Source organism: Rhinatrema bivittatum, chromosome 7 (assembly GCF_901001135.1).
Source record: "Rhinatrema bivittatum chromosome 7, aRhiBiv1.1, whole genome shotgun sequence".
Lineage (NCBI taxonomy): Eukaryota > Metazoa > Chordata > Amphibia > Gymnophiona > Rhinatrematidae > Rhinatrema > Rhinatrema bivittatum.
Window position 1 is genome coordinate 52,070,870 of NC_042621.1, and position 17,058 is coordinate 52,087,927.

The following is a 17,058-nucleotide window of genomic DNA, read 5'->3' on the forward strand; positions in this document are numbered from 1 at the left end:
CTGGACTAAATGTCAGAATTCAGCTTCTATCTTGAAATCAATTACCATAAGAACATAACATGCTATACTGGGTCAGACCAAGGGTCCATCAAGCCCAGAAGAAAATTATTCCTTACCTGCTAATTTTCGTTCCTGTAGTACCATGGATCAGTCCAGACAGTGGGTTATATCCCCCGACCAGCAGATGGAGTCAGAACAGAGTTTGAGAGCATCAGCATATAGAGTAGTGCACCCTCTGCTGGAGCTCAGTATTACGCATAGCAAAGCCCAAAAGCAAAAAACACAACATTTTGGATCCAGAACCGTTCCCAAAGAGGAACAGAGAAAGATATAAGTAAACAAACGGTCAACGGGACCAGCAACAGTCAACTTGTGAGGAGCTGTGAACAGTAACAATAATCAGAGACAAACAGAATGAAAGATACCTGGAAGAATCCGATCAGGACCTAATGAAACCCCTAGTGGCGGGCGTCTGGACTGATCCATGGTACTACAGGAACGAAAATTAGCAGGTAAGGAATAATTTTCTTTTCCCTGTACGTACCTGGATCAATCCAGACAGTGGGATGTACCCAAGCTTCCCTAAACCGGGTGGGGTCCTGAGAGACCTGCTCGGAGAACCTGATCGCCAAAAGAACCCGTGCACTGAGGCGCCAGGTGTAGTCAGTAATGTCTGGAAAAAGTGTGCAACGACTTCCATGTCGCCGCACGGCAGATTTCCTGGGAGGAAACAGAGCGAGATTCCGCCCAGGACGCCGCTTGGGATCGCGTGGAATGAGCCGAGACGCTGCGAGGCGGCACCCACCCCGCCGCAATGTAAGCGGATGAGATGGCGTCCTTTATCCAGCGAGCAATAGTAGTCTTGGATGCCTGAGAACCTCTCCTCGGTCCTGACCAGAGGACAAACAAATGATCGGATACCCGGAAGTCATTGGTAACCTCCAGGTAGCGGAGCAGTACACGCTTGACGTCCAGGAGCCGGAGAGACCGGGGTTCCTCTGGAGCAAACGCTGGAAGCTCCACCGTTTGATTGACGTGGAAGGCCGAGACCACCTTTGGTAGGAAGGATGGCACCGTACGAAGGGAAACCCCGGAGTCGGAGAAACGCAGATAAGGGTCTCGGCAGGACAAGGCTTGAAGTTCTGAAATCCGGCGAGCAGAAGAGATGGCTACCAGGAAAACCGTCTTGAGGGTCAGGTCCTTGAGGGAGGACCCCCTCAGGGGTTCAAAAGGAGGGCCCGACAGCGTTCGCAGCACCAAGTTGAGGCTCCAAGAAGGGAAAGGATCCCTGACCGGTGGCCGCAGGTGTTTGGCACCCTTCAGAAAACGTGCGATATCCGGCTGAAGGGGTAGAGAGCAGTCCTTCTGTACCAAGACATTCAAGGCCGCCACCTGAACCCGGAGCGAATTATAGGCGAGACCCTTATCCAGACCATCCTGTAGGAAATGAAGGATCAGCGGGACAGTCGCCTCCATGGTTTGGACTCCGCGGTCGGAACACCATGCTTCGAAGACCTTCCAAACTCGAACGGAAGCGACGGAGGTCGAAGGCTTGCGGGAACGAAGCATCGTTGAGATCACTGTCTCCGGGTAGCCTCTGTGGCGGAGACGGCGCCGTTCAAAAGCCAGGCCGCAAGACAGAAGAGTTCTGCCTGCTCGAAAAATACCGGACCCTGGCGCAGAAGATGAGGAAGATGGGACAGGCGAAGTGGGCCATCCACCGTCATCTGAAGTAGATCTGCGAACCATGGCCGACGGGGCCATTCCGGGGCGACGAGAATTACAGTCCCTCGATGATGTTCTAACCTGCGGAGAACCTTGCCGACCAGAGGCAAGGAGGAAACACATAGAGCAGTTGATCCGACAGCCACGGAAGGGCGAGGGCATCCACCCCCTCCGTGCCGTGCTCTCTTCTGCGGCTGAAGAAGCGTGGAGCCTTGGCGTTGAGAAAGGTCGCCATTAGATCGAGGCGTGGAGTCCCCCAACGACGGATGATGAGATGCATTGCCTCGTCGGAGAGAGCCCACTCGCCGGGGTCTAGCTGTTGACGACTCAGGAAGTCTGCCTGAACGTTGTCCACCCCGGCGATGTGAGAGGCCGCTATCCGGACGAGATTGCTCTCCGCCCACTCCATCAGGGGAGTAGACTCGAGGGAGACATGCTTGCTTCTTGTCCCCCCTTGCCGATTGATGTAGGCCACGGTGGTGGCGTTGTCCGAGAGGATCCTCACCTCCCTGTGTCGCACCAGGGGAAGAAAACGCTGGAGAGCGAAACGCACGGCTCTCGTTTCTAGGCGATTGATCGGCCACTTTGCCTCCTCTGGCGTCCAAGTCCCTTGAGTGGCGCTTCTTTCGCAGACGGCGCCCCATCCCGCGAGGCTGGCATCGGTGGTCACCACCACCCAATTGGGAACCTCAAGCGAGACTCCCCGAGCCAGATGAGAGGGGACAAGCCACCAATCCAGGCTTTTCCTGGCTAATGGTGGAAGCGGCAGGATCACCTGATACTCCTGGGAGACTGCCTGTGAAGAAAGAAACTCAAAAAACTTCCACTTACCCCAACGGAAGAGGAAAGGAGTACAGAATAGAGAAGGCAAAGCCACAGACACACGCCTCCTCAAAAATTGAAAACTTTTTTTTTTTTTTTTAAACTTTAAGGATCCAAAATGAAGAGAAACATAAGACAGGGAAATACTGTGGAGAAAAAGAAAGAAATAACTAAAAATGAAGAAACCCTGTCAATCTGGGGGAGCTAGTGGATCCCCCCACTCGCATCTGCTGGAGTCAGAAGAATACTGAGCTCCAGCAGAGGGTGCACTACTCTATATGCTGACGCTCTCAAACTCTGTTCTGACTCCATCTGCTGGTCGGGGGATATAACCCACTGTCTGGACTGATCCAGGTACGTACAGGGAACATCCTGTTTCCAACAGAGGCCAAAACCAGGCCACAAGAACCTGGCAAGTACCCAAAAACTAAGTCTATCCCATGCTACTGATGCTAGTAATAGCAATGGCTATTTTCTAAGTCAACTTAATTAATAGCAGGTAATGGACTTCTCCGCCAAGAACTTATCCAATCCTTTTTTAAACACAGCTATACTAACTGCACTAACCACATCCCCTGGCAACAAATTCCATAGTTTGTGTGTTGAGTGAAAAAGAACTTTCTCTGATTAGTTTTAAATGTGCTACATGCTAACTTCATGGAGTGCCCCCTAGTCCTTCTATTATCTGAAAGAGTAAATAACTGATTCACTTTTACCCGTTCTAGACCTCTCATGTTTTAAACACCTCTATCATATCCCCCCTTCAGCCATCTCTTCTCCAAGCTGAACAGTCCTAACTTCGTTAGTCTTTCCTCATAGGGGAGCTGTTCCATCCCCTTTATCATTTTGGTCGCCCATCTCTGTACCTTCTCCATCGCAACTATATCATTTTTTAGATGCGGCCATCAGAATTGTACACAGTATTCAAAGTGTGGTCTTCACCATGGAGCAATACAGAGGCATTACGACATTTTCCGTTTTATTCACCATTCCCTTCCTAATAATTCCCAACATTCTGTTTGCTTTTTTGACTGCTGCAGCACACTGAACCACTATAACACTATAACACTTAAGATCTCTTTCCTGGGTGGTAGCTCCTAATATGGAACCTAACATTGTGTAACTATAGCATGGGTTATTTTTCCCTATATGCATCACCTTGCACTTATCCACATTAAATTTTATCTGCCATTTGGATGCCCAATTTTCCAGTCTCACAAGGTCTTCCTGCAATCTATCACACTCCGCTTGTGATTTAACTACTCTGAATAATTTTGTATCTGCAAATTTCATTAGCTCACTCGTCGTATTCCTTTCCAGATCATTTATAAATATATCGAAAAGCACGGGTCCCAGTACAGATCCCTGAGGCACTCCACTGCCCACTCCCCTCCACTGAGAAAATTGTCCATTTAATCCTACTCTCTGTTTCCTGTCTTCTAACTAGTTTGTAATCCACGAAAAGACATTGCCACGTATCCCATGACTTTTCACTTTTCCTAGAAGCTTCTCATGAGGAACTTTGTTAAATGCCTTCAGAAAATCCAAATACACTACATCTTCCGATTCACCTTTATCTACATATTTGAATTGTATGACAAATGTTTACATAACTAATGTTCTAAATTTTAGTTCTAAGTTGTTTAATTACCTTTTCCCTGTAAAGCCTCTCGCTGCATTTTTGCTTTATGTAAATGCCCTCTTCATTTTATCTCTTTGACAGCTCCTGACCCTCAGCACACCCTTCCCTTAAACTCAACCCATCCTCAGAAATACTTATGTTCTTGTACTGTAAATATTTTGATAATATATATACTTTGAACTGTTTGACAAACTTTCACTCAGTTACTTTTCTAAATTTTAGTTCTTAGCTGTTTAAATTCCAGTTCCCTGTAAAGCCTTTTTGCTGCATTTTTGTTCTGTGTAAACCGATGTGATGTTCCCAACGAATGTCGGTCTATAAAAATGCTAAATAAATAAATAAATAAATAAATAAATAAATAAAATAAAAATGTTTATTAACCCCTTCAAAAAAGTGAAGCAGATTTGTGAGGCAAGACTTGCCTTGGGTAAAGCCATGCTGACTTTGTTCCATTAAACCATGTCTTTCTATAGGTTCTGTGATTTTGATGTTTAGAACACTTTCCACTATTTTTCCTGGCACTGAAGTCAGGCTAACCGGTCTGTAGTTTCCCGGATCGCCCCTAGAGCCCTTTTTAAATATTGGGGTTACATTAGCCACCCTCCAGTCTTCAGGTACAATGGATGATTTTAACGATAGGTTACAAATTTTTACTAATAGATCTGAAATTTCGTTTTTGAGTTGCCTGCCACATCATCTAGGTTTACCATGGTTTGGTTCAGTCCATCTGAATCATTACCCATGAAAACCTTCTCCAGTACGGGTACCTCCACAACATCCTCTTCAGAAATACCAAAGCAATCATTTAATCTTTCCCCAATGGCCTTATCTTCTCTAAGTGCCCCTTTAACCCCTCGATCATCTAACGGTCCAACTGACTCCTTCACAGGCTGCTTTGGATATATTTAAAAAAATTTTTTACTGTGTTTTTGCCTCTATGGCCAACTTCTTTCCAAATTCTCTCTTAGCCTGTCTTATCAATGTCTTACATTTAACTTGCCAACGCTTTATCCTATTTTCTTCTGTTGGATCCTTCTTCCAATTTTTGAATGAAGATCTTTTGGCTGAGATAGCCTCTTTCACCTCACCATTTAACAATGCCAGTAATTGTTTTGCCTTCTTTCCATCTTTCTTAATGTGTGGAATACATCTGGGCTGTGCTTCTAGAATGGTTGTTTGTTTTTTTTAACAATGTCCATGCCTCTTGCACACTTTTTACCTTTGTAGCTTTTCCTTTCAGTTTTTTTCTATTTTTCTCATTTTATCAAAGTTTCCCTTTTTAAAGTTTAGCACGAGAGCCTTGGATTTGCACATTGTTCCTTTTCCAGTCATTAATTCAAATTTGATCATATTATGATCACTATTGCCAAGTGGCCTCACTACCGTTACCTCTCTCACCAAATCCTGTGCTCCACTGAGAATTAGATCTAAAATTGCTCCCTCTTGTCTCTTCCTGAACCAGTTGCTCCATAAAACTGTCATTTATTCCATCCAGGAACTTTATTTCTCTAGCATGTCCCAATGATACATTTACCCAGTCAATATTGGGGTAATTGAAGTCTCCCATTATTACCGCACTACCAATTTGGTTAGCTTCCCTAATTTCTCTTAGCATTTCACTGTCCGTCTCACCATCTTGGCCAGGTGGACGGTTGTACACTCCTATCACTTTACTCTTCCCCCATACACAAGGGATTTCTACCCATAAAGATTCAATTGTGCATTTAGTCTCATGCAGGACGTTTATCTTGTTGGACTCTATGCTATCCAGGACATAAAACGCCACACCACCTCCCGGATGCTCCTATGTCATTGCGATATAATTTGTACCACAGTATAGCACTGCCCCATTGGTTATCCTCCTTCCACCATGTCTCTGAGATGCCAATTAAGTCTATGTCATCATTCACTGCTATTCATTCTAATTCTCCCATCTTACTTCTTAGATTACTATAGCAGAAATAATGAAAAAGGAAAACATTATGCAAAACAACATTCACATTCTGAGAATAATCTCTATTTTCTCTAAAGAAGCAGCAGGAGTGTATTGTTTTTTGTTCCACAGTGCAACAGTACTTTAGCTGATTCAGCTGTTGGCAGAGTTGAAATGTTCCACAAAAGTGTATACTGCTGAAACAAAGTACTGTGCACTCTTCGAAAGGAGAACAAAAAACATGAGTTATGTTCTTGGTGTTAGGAAACTGTTAGTTTACACCCTGGTGATACTCAGCTCCATATCACAAGCCTAAACAAGAGGTTAGGAGACAGATGAATAAACAGTACCAAGAAAAATAATTTTCAATTCAAACCAGCAATGACCTGGGAGGCAGGAAGAGAAGAAGAGACTGCACCCTTGTATTGTCCTGCTCCTTCCACCTTGCCCTCTGATCAAACAGTTGTCTTTACCAGGCCACATGGGCTTTCTTAAAGGGGCCAATGACTCTGGGAACCCCAAACAATCGCCTCCCTTTCTCCTCTCCTGGTACTGTGCACATTTAGGAAGTGACACAGAGCGTGTGATGAAGTATGCCCCAGAGATCCCACTGCTGCATCTGTATCCTCCCACCCTTAACATTTCAGGAGCCTGTGCCAGTAGCATGATCTGACTGTGATGGCTGCTACTGCTTCAGCTCTGATCCCAGTTTGCTGCTGCTTCAATGCAACTATTGCAGCCAAATCTTCAAGTATCCCCCTCCCTGATAAGATTCATGGTCATTACCTTGCAATCCTCCCTCCAATGCTGCTGAGCCACTCGAGTCTTCTTAAAGGGGCAATTAATCCCAGGCCCCAAACCCTTCTCCATCTACACAGAGCCACTCCTCTCCTATCACTGTACTTTTCCATTGAGCATGGAGAAGTGTGTTCCGAGGCCTTGCATGGTCACATACACAGCTATTTTCAGCCTCTCAACTCTTCACCCAGGCACCTATGATGACATTATGGCTCGACTCAGTCGGCCACTGCTGTTTTGGTTCCAATCCCAGACTGCTAACACTGATTCAATGCCCTTCCTCCCGCTTAGCATGCTCATTTTTTTTGATCAATAGAAAGGCTCCTACAGCATAACCTACAAGAAGCCTCCTACAGCAGTGATAAAATATGCATGAGAAAGATTTGCATACACTGCCTCCATTGTATGCAAATCTATTTCATGCATATTCATTGTGGATATCCTGAAAACTTGGCCTGTTTGTGGCACTTCAGGACTGGAGTTCGCCACCACTGTCCTAGAGCAATACGGATAGATAGTCACTGGTTTTCATTACATAGGATTCAAAATATTCTCTTAACAAAGCTGTATAGAACATTATAATACCCTACGCCTATACAGGGAAACTTCAAACACAGCCAATTTTTGAAATGACTAGGTTGAAAAGCTGCTTTAAAAAGCGGGCCATGTGTCTGCACAAGCATCTCTTGTAAAATGATGCCATTAACTGAAATTAAAATACATACACAATCTATTTCAGTATCCATGTATCTTTATCTGGTTCCCCTTACAAAGGGAGCATTGCTTTATCAGTGCTGCCATTTTGTTAGATATTTTCACCAAAATCTGAACAGATTAACATGTTAGCTCAGTTTTTAGAAATTCAGAAATACTTGCCAAATTAACATAAAAGACATCCAATCAAAGAGAGCACTACTAACCTCTGCAGCACCTTTCCATGATCTGATGGCATCTTCTAGCTCTCGGGTAGGGCTCAGGTTAGAGCTCCTTGCCCCAGTGCCATTTTTTCTTTCTTGTGAGACAGCCTCGGCAAAGCAAGCATTAGCCACCGGCTGTACCTTCTGCAGGGCTTGGGACAAAAACTGAAAGTGAACTTGCATCACTGTCAAGAAACATCGACCCAGCACCTAAGAAACAAAATGAACAAAACGGTTTTACTGCTTTTGCCAAAAGCTGCCAATTTCCATGTTTCATAGCAAGCAACACAAACAAAAATATAAATGTCCTATGTCAAATAGATGGTCAGGAAATTGGAAAGGAAGCTGTGATGAAGTCAGTGGGAATTTAGAAGAACCAATTCTGTTCTTAGTTGCTAAACAATATATATATATATATATATATATATATATATATAGACAGGTAAATTCAGTCTTTTTGGAACAGACCTTTCAGTATCAAATGGAAGTGATCAAATTAAAGTACAATTTTGATTGGTACATTGTTTACTGTTTTCTACATACATTTTTAAAATGTATAATACAAAGAAATGGAGAAATTACTTACCTGATAAGTTCGTTTTCCTTAGTGTAGACAGATGGACTCAGGACCAATGGGTATTATGTGCTCCTGATAGCAGTTGGAGACGGAGTCAGATTTCAATCTGACGTCAGCACTACATAAACCCGTGCAGGAAGCTCTGCTCTTCAGTATTCTCCTCGAAAAGCAATAGTGGATATATGTGTGTTTGGATAACTTGATTAACTTGGTTAACTTGATTAACTTGAACTAGTTCAAGTTAATCAAGTTAACCAAGTTAATCAAGTTATCCAAACACATGAATTGTGTTGACATGAATTGTAGCTTGAACTAGTTGACATGAATTGTCGTCAACCAAGAAACGCCAACACCCATTAAACTATGGGTGTCTTAACTAGGGGTAAGTCTGGCTTACCCATGCTTGTCATATTCTCGGGGATTCTCACCCGAAGTTTCCGTATTTTGAGGCAGTCATGGGCGGGATACTGAGTCCATCTGTCTATACTAAGGAAAACGAAATTATCAGGTAAGTAATTTCTCCATTTCCTAGCGTGTAGCAGATGGACTCAGGACCAATGGGATGTATAAAAGCTACTCCTGAACTGGGTGGGAGGCTATCCGTGGCCCACTTAGTGCTGCACTTGCGAATGCTGGGTCCTCCCTGGCCTGAACATCCAGGCGGTAGAACCTCGAGAAGGTGTGAATGGAGGACCATGTCGCCGCCCGACAGATCTCGGCGGGTGACAGCATCTTGGTTTCTGTCCAGGACACTGCCTGGGTTCTTGTGGAATGGGCCTTGTCTTGTAGAGGTTTACCTGCTTCTACGTAGGCCGCCTTGATTATTTCTTTGATCCAGCGGGCTATGGTTGCCCGCGAGGCTGCTTCCCCTTGTTTCTTCCTACTGTGAAGGACGAATATGTGGTCCGTCTTTCGTACGAATTCTGATCTTTCCAGGTAGCAGACTAGGAGTCTGCCGACATTAAGATGGCGTAGGCAGCGTGAGTCTTCTGAGTCCTTATGTTCGTCTGGAGATGGCAGCGAGATGGTTTGGTTTAGATGGAAATGAGAAACCACCTTTGGAAGGAAGGAGGGGACAATGCGTAGCTGTACGGATCCCAGTGTGAGTCTGAGGAACGGTTCCCGACAGGATTTTATTTAACGGTTTTATATACCGACGTTCATTGGGAATATCACATCAGTTTACATTAAACGTAAAACTACGCTTATATAGCGCTTGACAGAGAACTAGAAAATACAAACAACCTAGAACAATTTGAATGCATATTATATAGAGAATTTACAGGAAATAAAATCGGACAATATGGGGTAAGAATAGGAAGAGCGGGAGTTCAGCTTAGCTACCTATTAAATACATACTAAATATAGAGAATTTATAGAATCAAGGAAATTGGAACTATGCAGCTTAAGTGTAGAGTGCATATTATATACATACTAAGTATAGAGAATATACTATAGGATAGTGCTTGAAGTTCAGAGATGCGACGGGCTGAACATATTGCCACTTGGAACGTGGTCTTCAAGGTCAGGAGCCGTAGGGACAGACAGCGTGTAGGTCTGAAGGAAGTTCCCGCTAAGAAGTCTAGTACTAGATTGAGATTCCATAGGGGTACCGGCCACTTTAGTGGTGGTCGGATTTGCTTGACCCCTCTCAGGAAGCGGGAGACGTCTGGATGAGAAGATAGACTGATGCTGTCCACTTTGGCTCTGAAAGAGGGCAGCGCGGCCAGTTGAACCTTGATGGAGTTGAGAGACAACCCCTTCTTCAGACCGTCCTGCAAGACTTCCTGGATCATGGGAATTTTGACTGTCCGCAGAATGATGTCACAGTCTTCACACCAGGCTTCAAATATTCTCCATATTCGTATGTAAGTTAAAGATGTGGAAAACTTGGGTACTCGGAGCAAGGTGTCAATTACTACCCTCGAGTATCCGCTCTTCTTCAGGCGAGTCCTCTCAATGGCCAGACCGTAAGAGAGTTGGGCCTTCGTGGAGGATCGGTCCTTGCTGGAGCAGGTCCCTATGTGGAGGTAGACACAGGGGGTTCCCCGCCAGAAGTCTTCGCATGTCAGAGTTTCCCGGTCCCGTGCCGGGCGATCTCCGGCTGCGGGGGAAGAGGGAAAATTACCTTCACAGCCGAGCTCGGTATTGCACCCGCTGCCTGTCAGCGGGTGCAATACCGAGCTGGGGGCTAAGTCCACGCCGGGAACTGGCCACCAGACCGAGGCTTACCTCTGAGGGATCTCGGAAATCACCTCAGGAATTCTCGACTGGGGGAGGGACCATTAGGTATCACCGCAAGAGAGCGGGGCTCATCTGTAGAGGTAAGATTTCTTGTTTGGAATTTTCTTCTTTAGCTTGGATTTTCTAACGCTGTGCAAGCGTGTGTATAGTCCCGAACTGCTAAGGAGACGGAGAAATACTGAAGAGCAGAGCTTCCTGCATGGGTATATGTAGTGCTGACTCCAACTGCTATCAGCAGCACACTATACCCATTGGTCCTGAGTCCATAAGAACATAAGAACATAAGAAATTGCCATGCTGGGTCAGACCAAGGGTCCATCAAGCCCAGCATCCTGTTTCCAACAGAGGCCAAACCAGGCCACAAGAACCTGGCAATTACCCAAACACCTACACACTAGGACATTATAGCTTTCAAATCATTTAAATCATTTAAAAATGAATTACATGAAATCTTTACTCAAACTATTAACTATTAACTATTAACTATTAAATTCTACTCATTCTCTACATCAGGACCATTTTGCATTTTGCATTTTGCATTTTTTTAGATTTTCAATTACTGGCCAATTGTAAATTAAAGGCCATACTGAAATATGGTTGCTCCTAAAGGGCCACTACATATGGTTATGGTTATATTTGGTTATGGTTATGGTTATGGTTATATTTTCATCACTGCTAATTTGACTCTTAAATTCAGCTTGGAGATTCATTTTGTTACCTAAATAACTTATATCCTGTTTACATCACTTTACTACAAATCTTTCAAAGAGCAAACTGGCAACAATGTGTTAGGACATGAATGGTTTATTTACACTGGAAAGGGTGGGAAATTGGAAGCAAGCTAACAATTTGCACAACAGCCTATTACCTCAATTAAAAAAAAAAAATCACCAATAGGAGGATCCCAGTAGAAGCCTAGCTGCAATACTGTAATTAAGATTTGGAAAAAAAAATGAACAAATTAGCTAGCAGCTGAAATAATGCTTTTAAAATTAAATTACCTTAAAGTGCAACAAATGAATTTAAACCACAAATCCAAAGACAGAATTAGCAAATTTATAAAACAAAACTATGTAATTAAATCACTGAAGGTTTACACTACTATATAACCACTTGGTTTTTTCATATTCATTTTCTGCAAGGCTAGTGAAAAATCAAACTTCTGCAGTTACAGCAGTGACTTCTTTCCTCCTCCCTTGAATGCACATGAGATTTCATAAAACCTACATAGAACAGCAATAGCTCCTCTCAAACTTCATATGGATATCGACAGAGGAAAAAATAATGGTGGCCAAATCAGTTTTTATAGTTGCCACTGAATTTCTGCTACACTACTTTTCAGACTGGAGTGTACAATTAGAATTGTAATCTAACACTATGGTTGAAACAAACGATCTTGCACATTCAGACAAAGAAGTGGCTTCTAATTTTACATTTCAGTCATTGATCCTGAATGCTGTGTCTCCCCACTTGATCTATCTTCTAAGTCATTCCAGGCTTCAGGTTAAAAAAATAATAATCAGAACATTGAGTCTCACACCAATTATTTTCTGAACCTTGACCCACAGAATTGGTAAATGACAAAATATTTAAACATTTTGTCTGTGTTAACAATAAGTCTCAAATCTACATTTAGAAATATAATCCCTAGATCTAAGTAATGTTCTAATAAAGGAGTGAATAACTATAGTCTAAAAAATGTGTTTCTATTTGCAAGAAGTAGACTGCATAAATGTGCAGTGGATCTGGTTTGCCTTTCCTTTAATGCACATGCCCTTTGTAAACAGAGAACTGAACAAAAACCTAATTTTTCCATTTTAGATCTGCCCGCAACTTTGCTTTCAGTCTGCCAAAACCGTATACAAATGTCAGAAGTGGAATGTGAAAAAAGTATCATAAATGCTGAATATACAATTTCAGTCTTAATGCATCAGTGCTAACAGATCTGAGGCTGCTAGCTTCCAGTGACATTTTGCCATGAGAAAAAAAAAATGCATTCCTGTTGTGACATCCTGCTGAAGTCATTTACATTTGTTTTCTTACCTGTTCTTTCAGTATTTAATTTTTGTATAGTTTGTATGTACAATAATATTAATTTATTTCTTGGAACCCAACTGAAATTACTCTACATGGTTGATGCACAGGATAAGAGCTTCATAACAGGGAAGGAATCACATTGATGAATTGATTTAGGGTATGTGGATATGTAGGGTAGATCTGTGATTTCTTTTTAGAAACCAAATAGAATCTATCAAAATCCAATTGTCCAGGTCAGGAAAGACTGACAAGCTGGAAAATACAAAACCAAGCAATGCAATTATTCCATACTATCTTTCCCAGCACATCAATTATCTCTATAATGGGAGATGCACTCTAAACAGAAAAATATGAATTGAGGCTTTGATAAATATGCTACCAAGCTAACAATGCATGCAAACTGACCAGAAAAATATTTTAACTTGGTATTCAACTTTTGGAATAAACATAGTAGCAGATATACCATTATGCCCAGCTGGAACAAAATTTTAAAACTTACCACCTGATTACTGTACACAGGAGCCACTATAAAACTACAGCACATGAAATATTTTTTCCTCAGGTAAACCTTGTGCAATGCTCCTGTGACAAACACTACCACAAGAATTTTCTAACAAAAAGTCTTGTATTCCAGCTCATTCATGATGCCAGACCACTGTATTTCTATCTTCAGTGGTCTTAACAGCGTATCCCTAAGTTAGGACTGCTGTATTTCCAGTCTCAGTCCTATACCATCATAATGTAGGAGTACTGTTTTTATATCCTCAACACTTTAATGGCTTTCACTAAAACAAATGTTCAAACCAACAGCTCATGTTAGGTGAAAACCATTTCAGCTGCTGTGCAGCATTACTTAACGCACACAAAGCTACCATGCAGAAATATACAATTTAAGCAATAGATTAAATTATAACATGCAATACTTTATTAGCTTTGTATACTACCCTCATCTGTTGTGAAGGTGCAGGCAATGAGATCCTGCAATACTCTTCCTGGTCACAGCCAGGAAACCACAAAGAAAAGACAATTAAAATAGAGAATGGGGGGGTTGTTGTTTTTTTTAAATGATACTTGATAGAAGTTTTTTCCAACTAGTGTGCTTTCAGAACTGATCAGGTGTGTGCCATGGAAAAGTCACCACTTCCTGAGGCTCAGATCCAAGCCAGTACCCTAGGCTCTGCTCTAAGCAGCAAAAAGACACCAGTGGTGGCTCTTAAACATGTAGAAGCAACTTGGGAAGAAGAAGTAAGATGGCGGGCATGACCGTGGCTGGATTAAATTGTTCTGCATTCTGTTTGCTGTTATTCTGAATTACCTGATACAATGCCTCCTAAACACAAGGGGAAAGCCAGGGGTCTTCCCTCCGGACACTGATCTACTCCCGGGTCAGCAAAGAATCTCATTTCCAGCGGCACAGGACTCTGCTTTACAGAGGGAAGAATTCCCCAGTTGTAAGCATCTGTGAGGGCCCATAGTTGCTGCTAGGGGAGGAGGTCTCCCTCAGTCCTCTTAACCAACGCCTATCCGAATCACTAAATCTGCCAACAGAACACTACTGCAGCGCTGGCTCAGGAGAGGCCAGCTGCGTTCATAGTGTCTTCAGCTAGCCTGCTGCTAGGTGGATTGAGCAGCTCCCGTGAGACGACCCAAGAGTGGCATGTGCCCACGCAAGTGGCAATTGGACTCCCATAATGGCAGTCTCAGGGTCATCTGCCGCTGGAATGAAAGAGTTTGCTCCATGGGTTGAGTCTTTCCTTATGCCAACTAAGCCAGAGGTGGTCACAGACTATTTGGGAGCTAATGACATGTTCTGGACTTTTGTTAAGCAACTGTGAAAGAAAGATTGACTCTAACCTCTTTATTAGAATCTATGGGAGTCAAGCCTCTAAAATTAATTTCTAGAATGTCCTTTTCAAGAACATTAAAGTTCATAATGGCTCTTTGCTTAAGAATAGGTTTGCGAAATTCCGGTGGTGGGGAGGCAAGATGGCAGCATAGGCGGTCGCAGAACGCAACGCTCCGGTATTAACGAGAAAAATTTGATTTCCAAATAAGAATATGCCATCCAAAAGAAAAGGTAGAATAAGGATTTATCCACCAGAATCCTTACCACCTCCGGGGCAGCTCAACATCGTGCGCTTCATGCGCCAGCTGGAGTTAGAGGAGGGAGCCGGGGAGTCCGGTGTGAGCCCCTGCGAGAGAGAGCAGGGAGCTCCTGCGGATGAGGCGTCCCTCAGCCCCGACGCCAGGCCGCCTCCGGCGCAGCGAGACCCCGACCGAATCTCTCCCCAGTCGCAGGCTGATGACGCGGCCGGAGCGACAGGGGGGGTGGAGAGCGATTCGGAGCAGACGCTACGAGTGAGGGAAGCCATCCGAGAAGGCGAGGTCCTGACCGGAGGGGTATCCTGCAGGAATCCAGAGATGGTGGCAAACCCTGGAGGAGTAGGAGAAGGGCAGCTACCAGATGGATCCCGGGTCATCATGCCGCTCGTCGTTGAGGGCGAGTCCCTGACTTTTACACCAAGACCGGAGGCAGTGACGCTTGAGTCACTGTGGGACCTGATGGCAGGCCAAGGCCAAGCTATAAAGAGACTTGAGAACAAAATGGATTCTTTGAATTATAATTTTCAGCAGAGAATATTGGAGGTACAGTCTCAAGCCACAGAATCCACAAACAAAGTTACTGAGGCTGAAAAGAAAATTCAGTCTCTTCAAGCTGTGAATGCAGCCGTGATAAGAGAACAAATGGCTTGTTCCAGGCGATTAGAAGCCTTGGAAAACAACATAAGGCATCTTAACCTGCGTATAGTGAACTTTCCAAAAATAGATGGAGAGCTTCCTTTCACTACTTTAAAAAGATTATTTAGGGAAGGACTGGGTTACGAAGAAGCTAATTTACCTTCAATAAATTATTGCAAATTTATGAATAACAGACCTCCCAATGTAAGGTCCGCGGCTGCTCCAACTATTCCGTTGAACCTGACCAGTTTCCTGGAAAACTCCAAGACGGACGTTTTGGATAGAAGCACACTATTAGTGGCTTTCATAACTGTTCAAGACTTAAACGGAGTCATGAAAAATTACTTCCGAAAGTTTCCTTTAATGTTTTATGGTCAGGCTCTACGTATTTATCCTGATTTGGCTCAAATCACGCAAATCAGAAGGAGAGAATTCCTTACTTTAAGGCAGGACGTTGTTTCCCTAGGCTATTCCTTTATGCTTCGATATCCCTGCAGATGTACCTTAAGGAAAGGTGATGAATGTTTCATTTTTTTCCAGGTGGATCAACTTCGTCTGTTTATAGATGCCCGTAGGCCTATTACATCTTCCCCGGCTGATGGGGGGCTGTTGTAAAGTTAAATACACCAGTTAGTCCTATGTTAAAGCTATTACAGGATATATATATTTCCTATATTTCTCTCAATTTTTCCCTTGCCTCCACTCATAGATAGGGGCTTTACTATGGAATATGGATAAATGTTTAAAAAAAAAGAAGGGTATGATAAATGTTTAAAAGGATTTATTTTATTTTTGCCTCTTAAAATTGAGAAACTGAATTTATACACATGTTACATAAGTATGCTATATTTCTTCTTTCTTTATATTTCTTAATTGAAATTATTTTCTGTAATTCAGTAATATGTATCATGCCTTAAAATTCTTTACTTCGTAGTAATTAAAAAAATGGATAAATAAAGTTTAAAAAAAAAAAAGGAATAGGTTTGCTTTGTCTAGGCGTCTGGGATATTTGAAAAATAGATCCAGACATCTTAATATCCGTATACATAATTTCCTAAAATTATTGTTGGGTAACCGCTGCTGACTAAGAAAATATTTTCTGGAAATGCTGCATTGTGAATTTGAGTCTATTTCTTTGGTAAACAAGATATATTTCCTGCCTGTTTCTTCTCGCAATGCACTGGTGATAAATCAGCCTTCTTCACCATTTGACTACTTTCTTAGAGAACTCTGGACCTGAAATTCTAAAGAGAGAAACTCCTTTGGTCTGCTATCCAGCATAAAGGCTTCTCTCTCAGATAAGCCACATTATCTTTAGATGCTACATTTATGCTTAGGTACCCTTTTTTTAAGTGTGTCACATTTAATGATGCTTGTTACTTTTTTTTTGCTCCAGAACAACTTCAGTCTCTTAGACTCTAAAAGATTAATATCATCTTCAGTTCCTAATTCGAGTCAGTGAGGATATATTTGTTAATTAAGCAGAGAACATTCTATGATTTTTCTTAATTTTTTTTGCCTTATTCTCCATTGCCTGCTTCCTCCTTTATGTTGCTTTGACCTAGAATTGGATTTCCTATATTTACTAAGTGCAATTTAACTTCTTGGTTTTTTTTTTATTTCC

At 42.7% G+C, this 17,058-nt stretch overlaps 1 protein-coding gene across 2 annotated transcripts in view; it reads right to left on the reverse strand.

Moving 5' to 3' along the window:
* The window catches only part of KIAA0355 (KIAA0355 ortholog), a 288,245-nt gene that overhangs the window by 119,508 nt on the left and 151,679 nt on the right, over positions 1–17,058 (reverse strand). For both annotated transcript variants that reach the window (XM_029608369.1, XM_029608370.1), the window contains exon 3: positions 7,841–8,047. In XM_029608369.1, the coding sequence (XP_029464229.1) occupies positions 7,841–8,047 (207 nt within the window). The remainder of the gene's footprint in view (positions 1–7,840; positions 8,048–17,058) is intronic.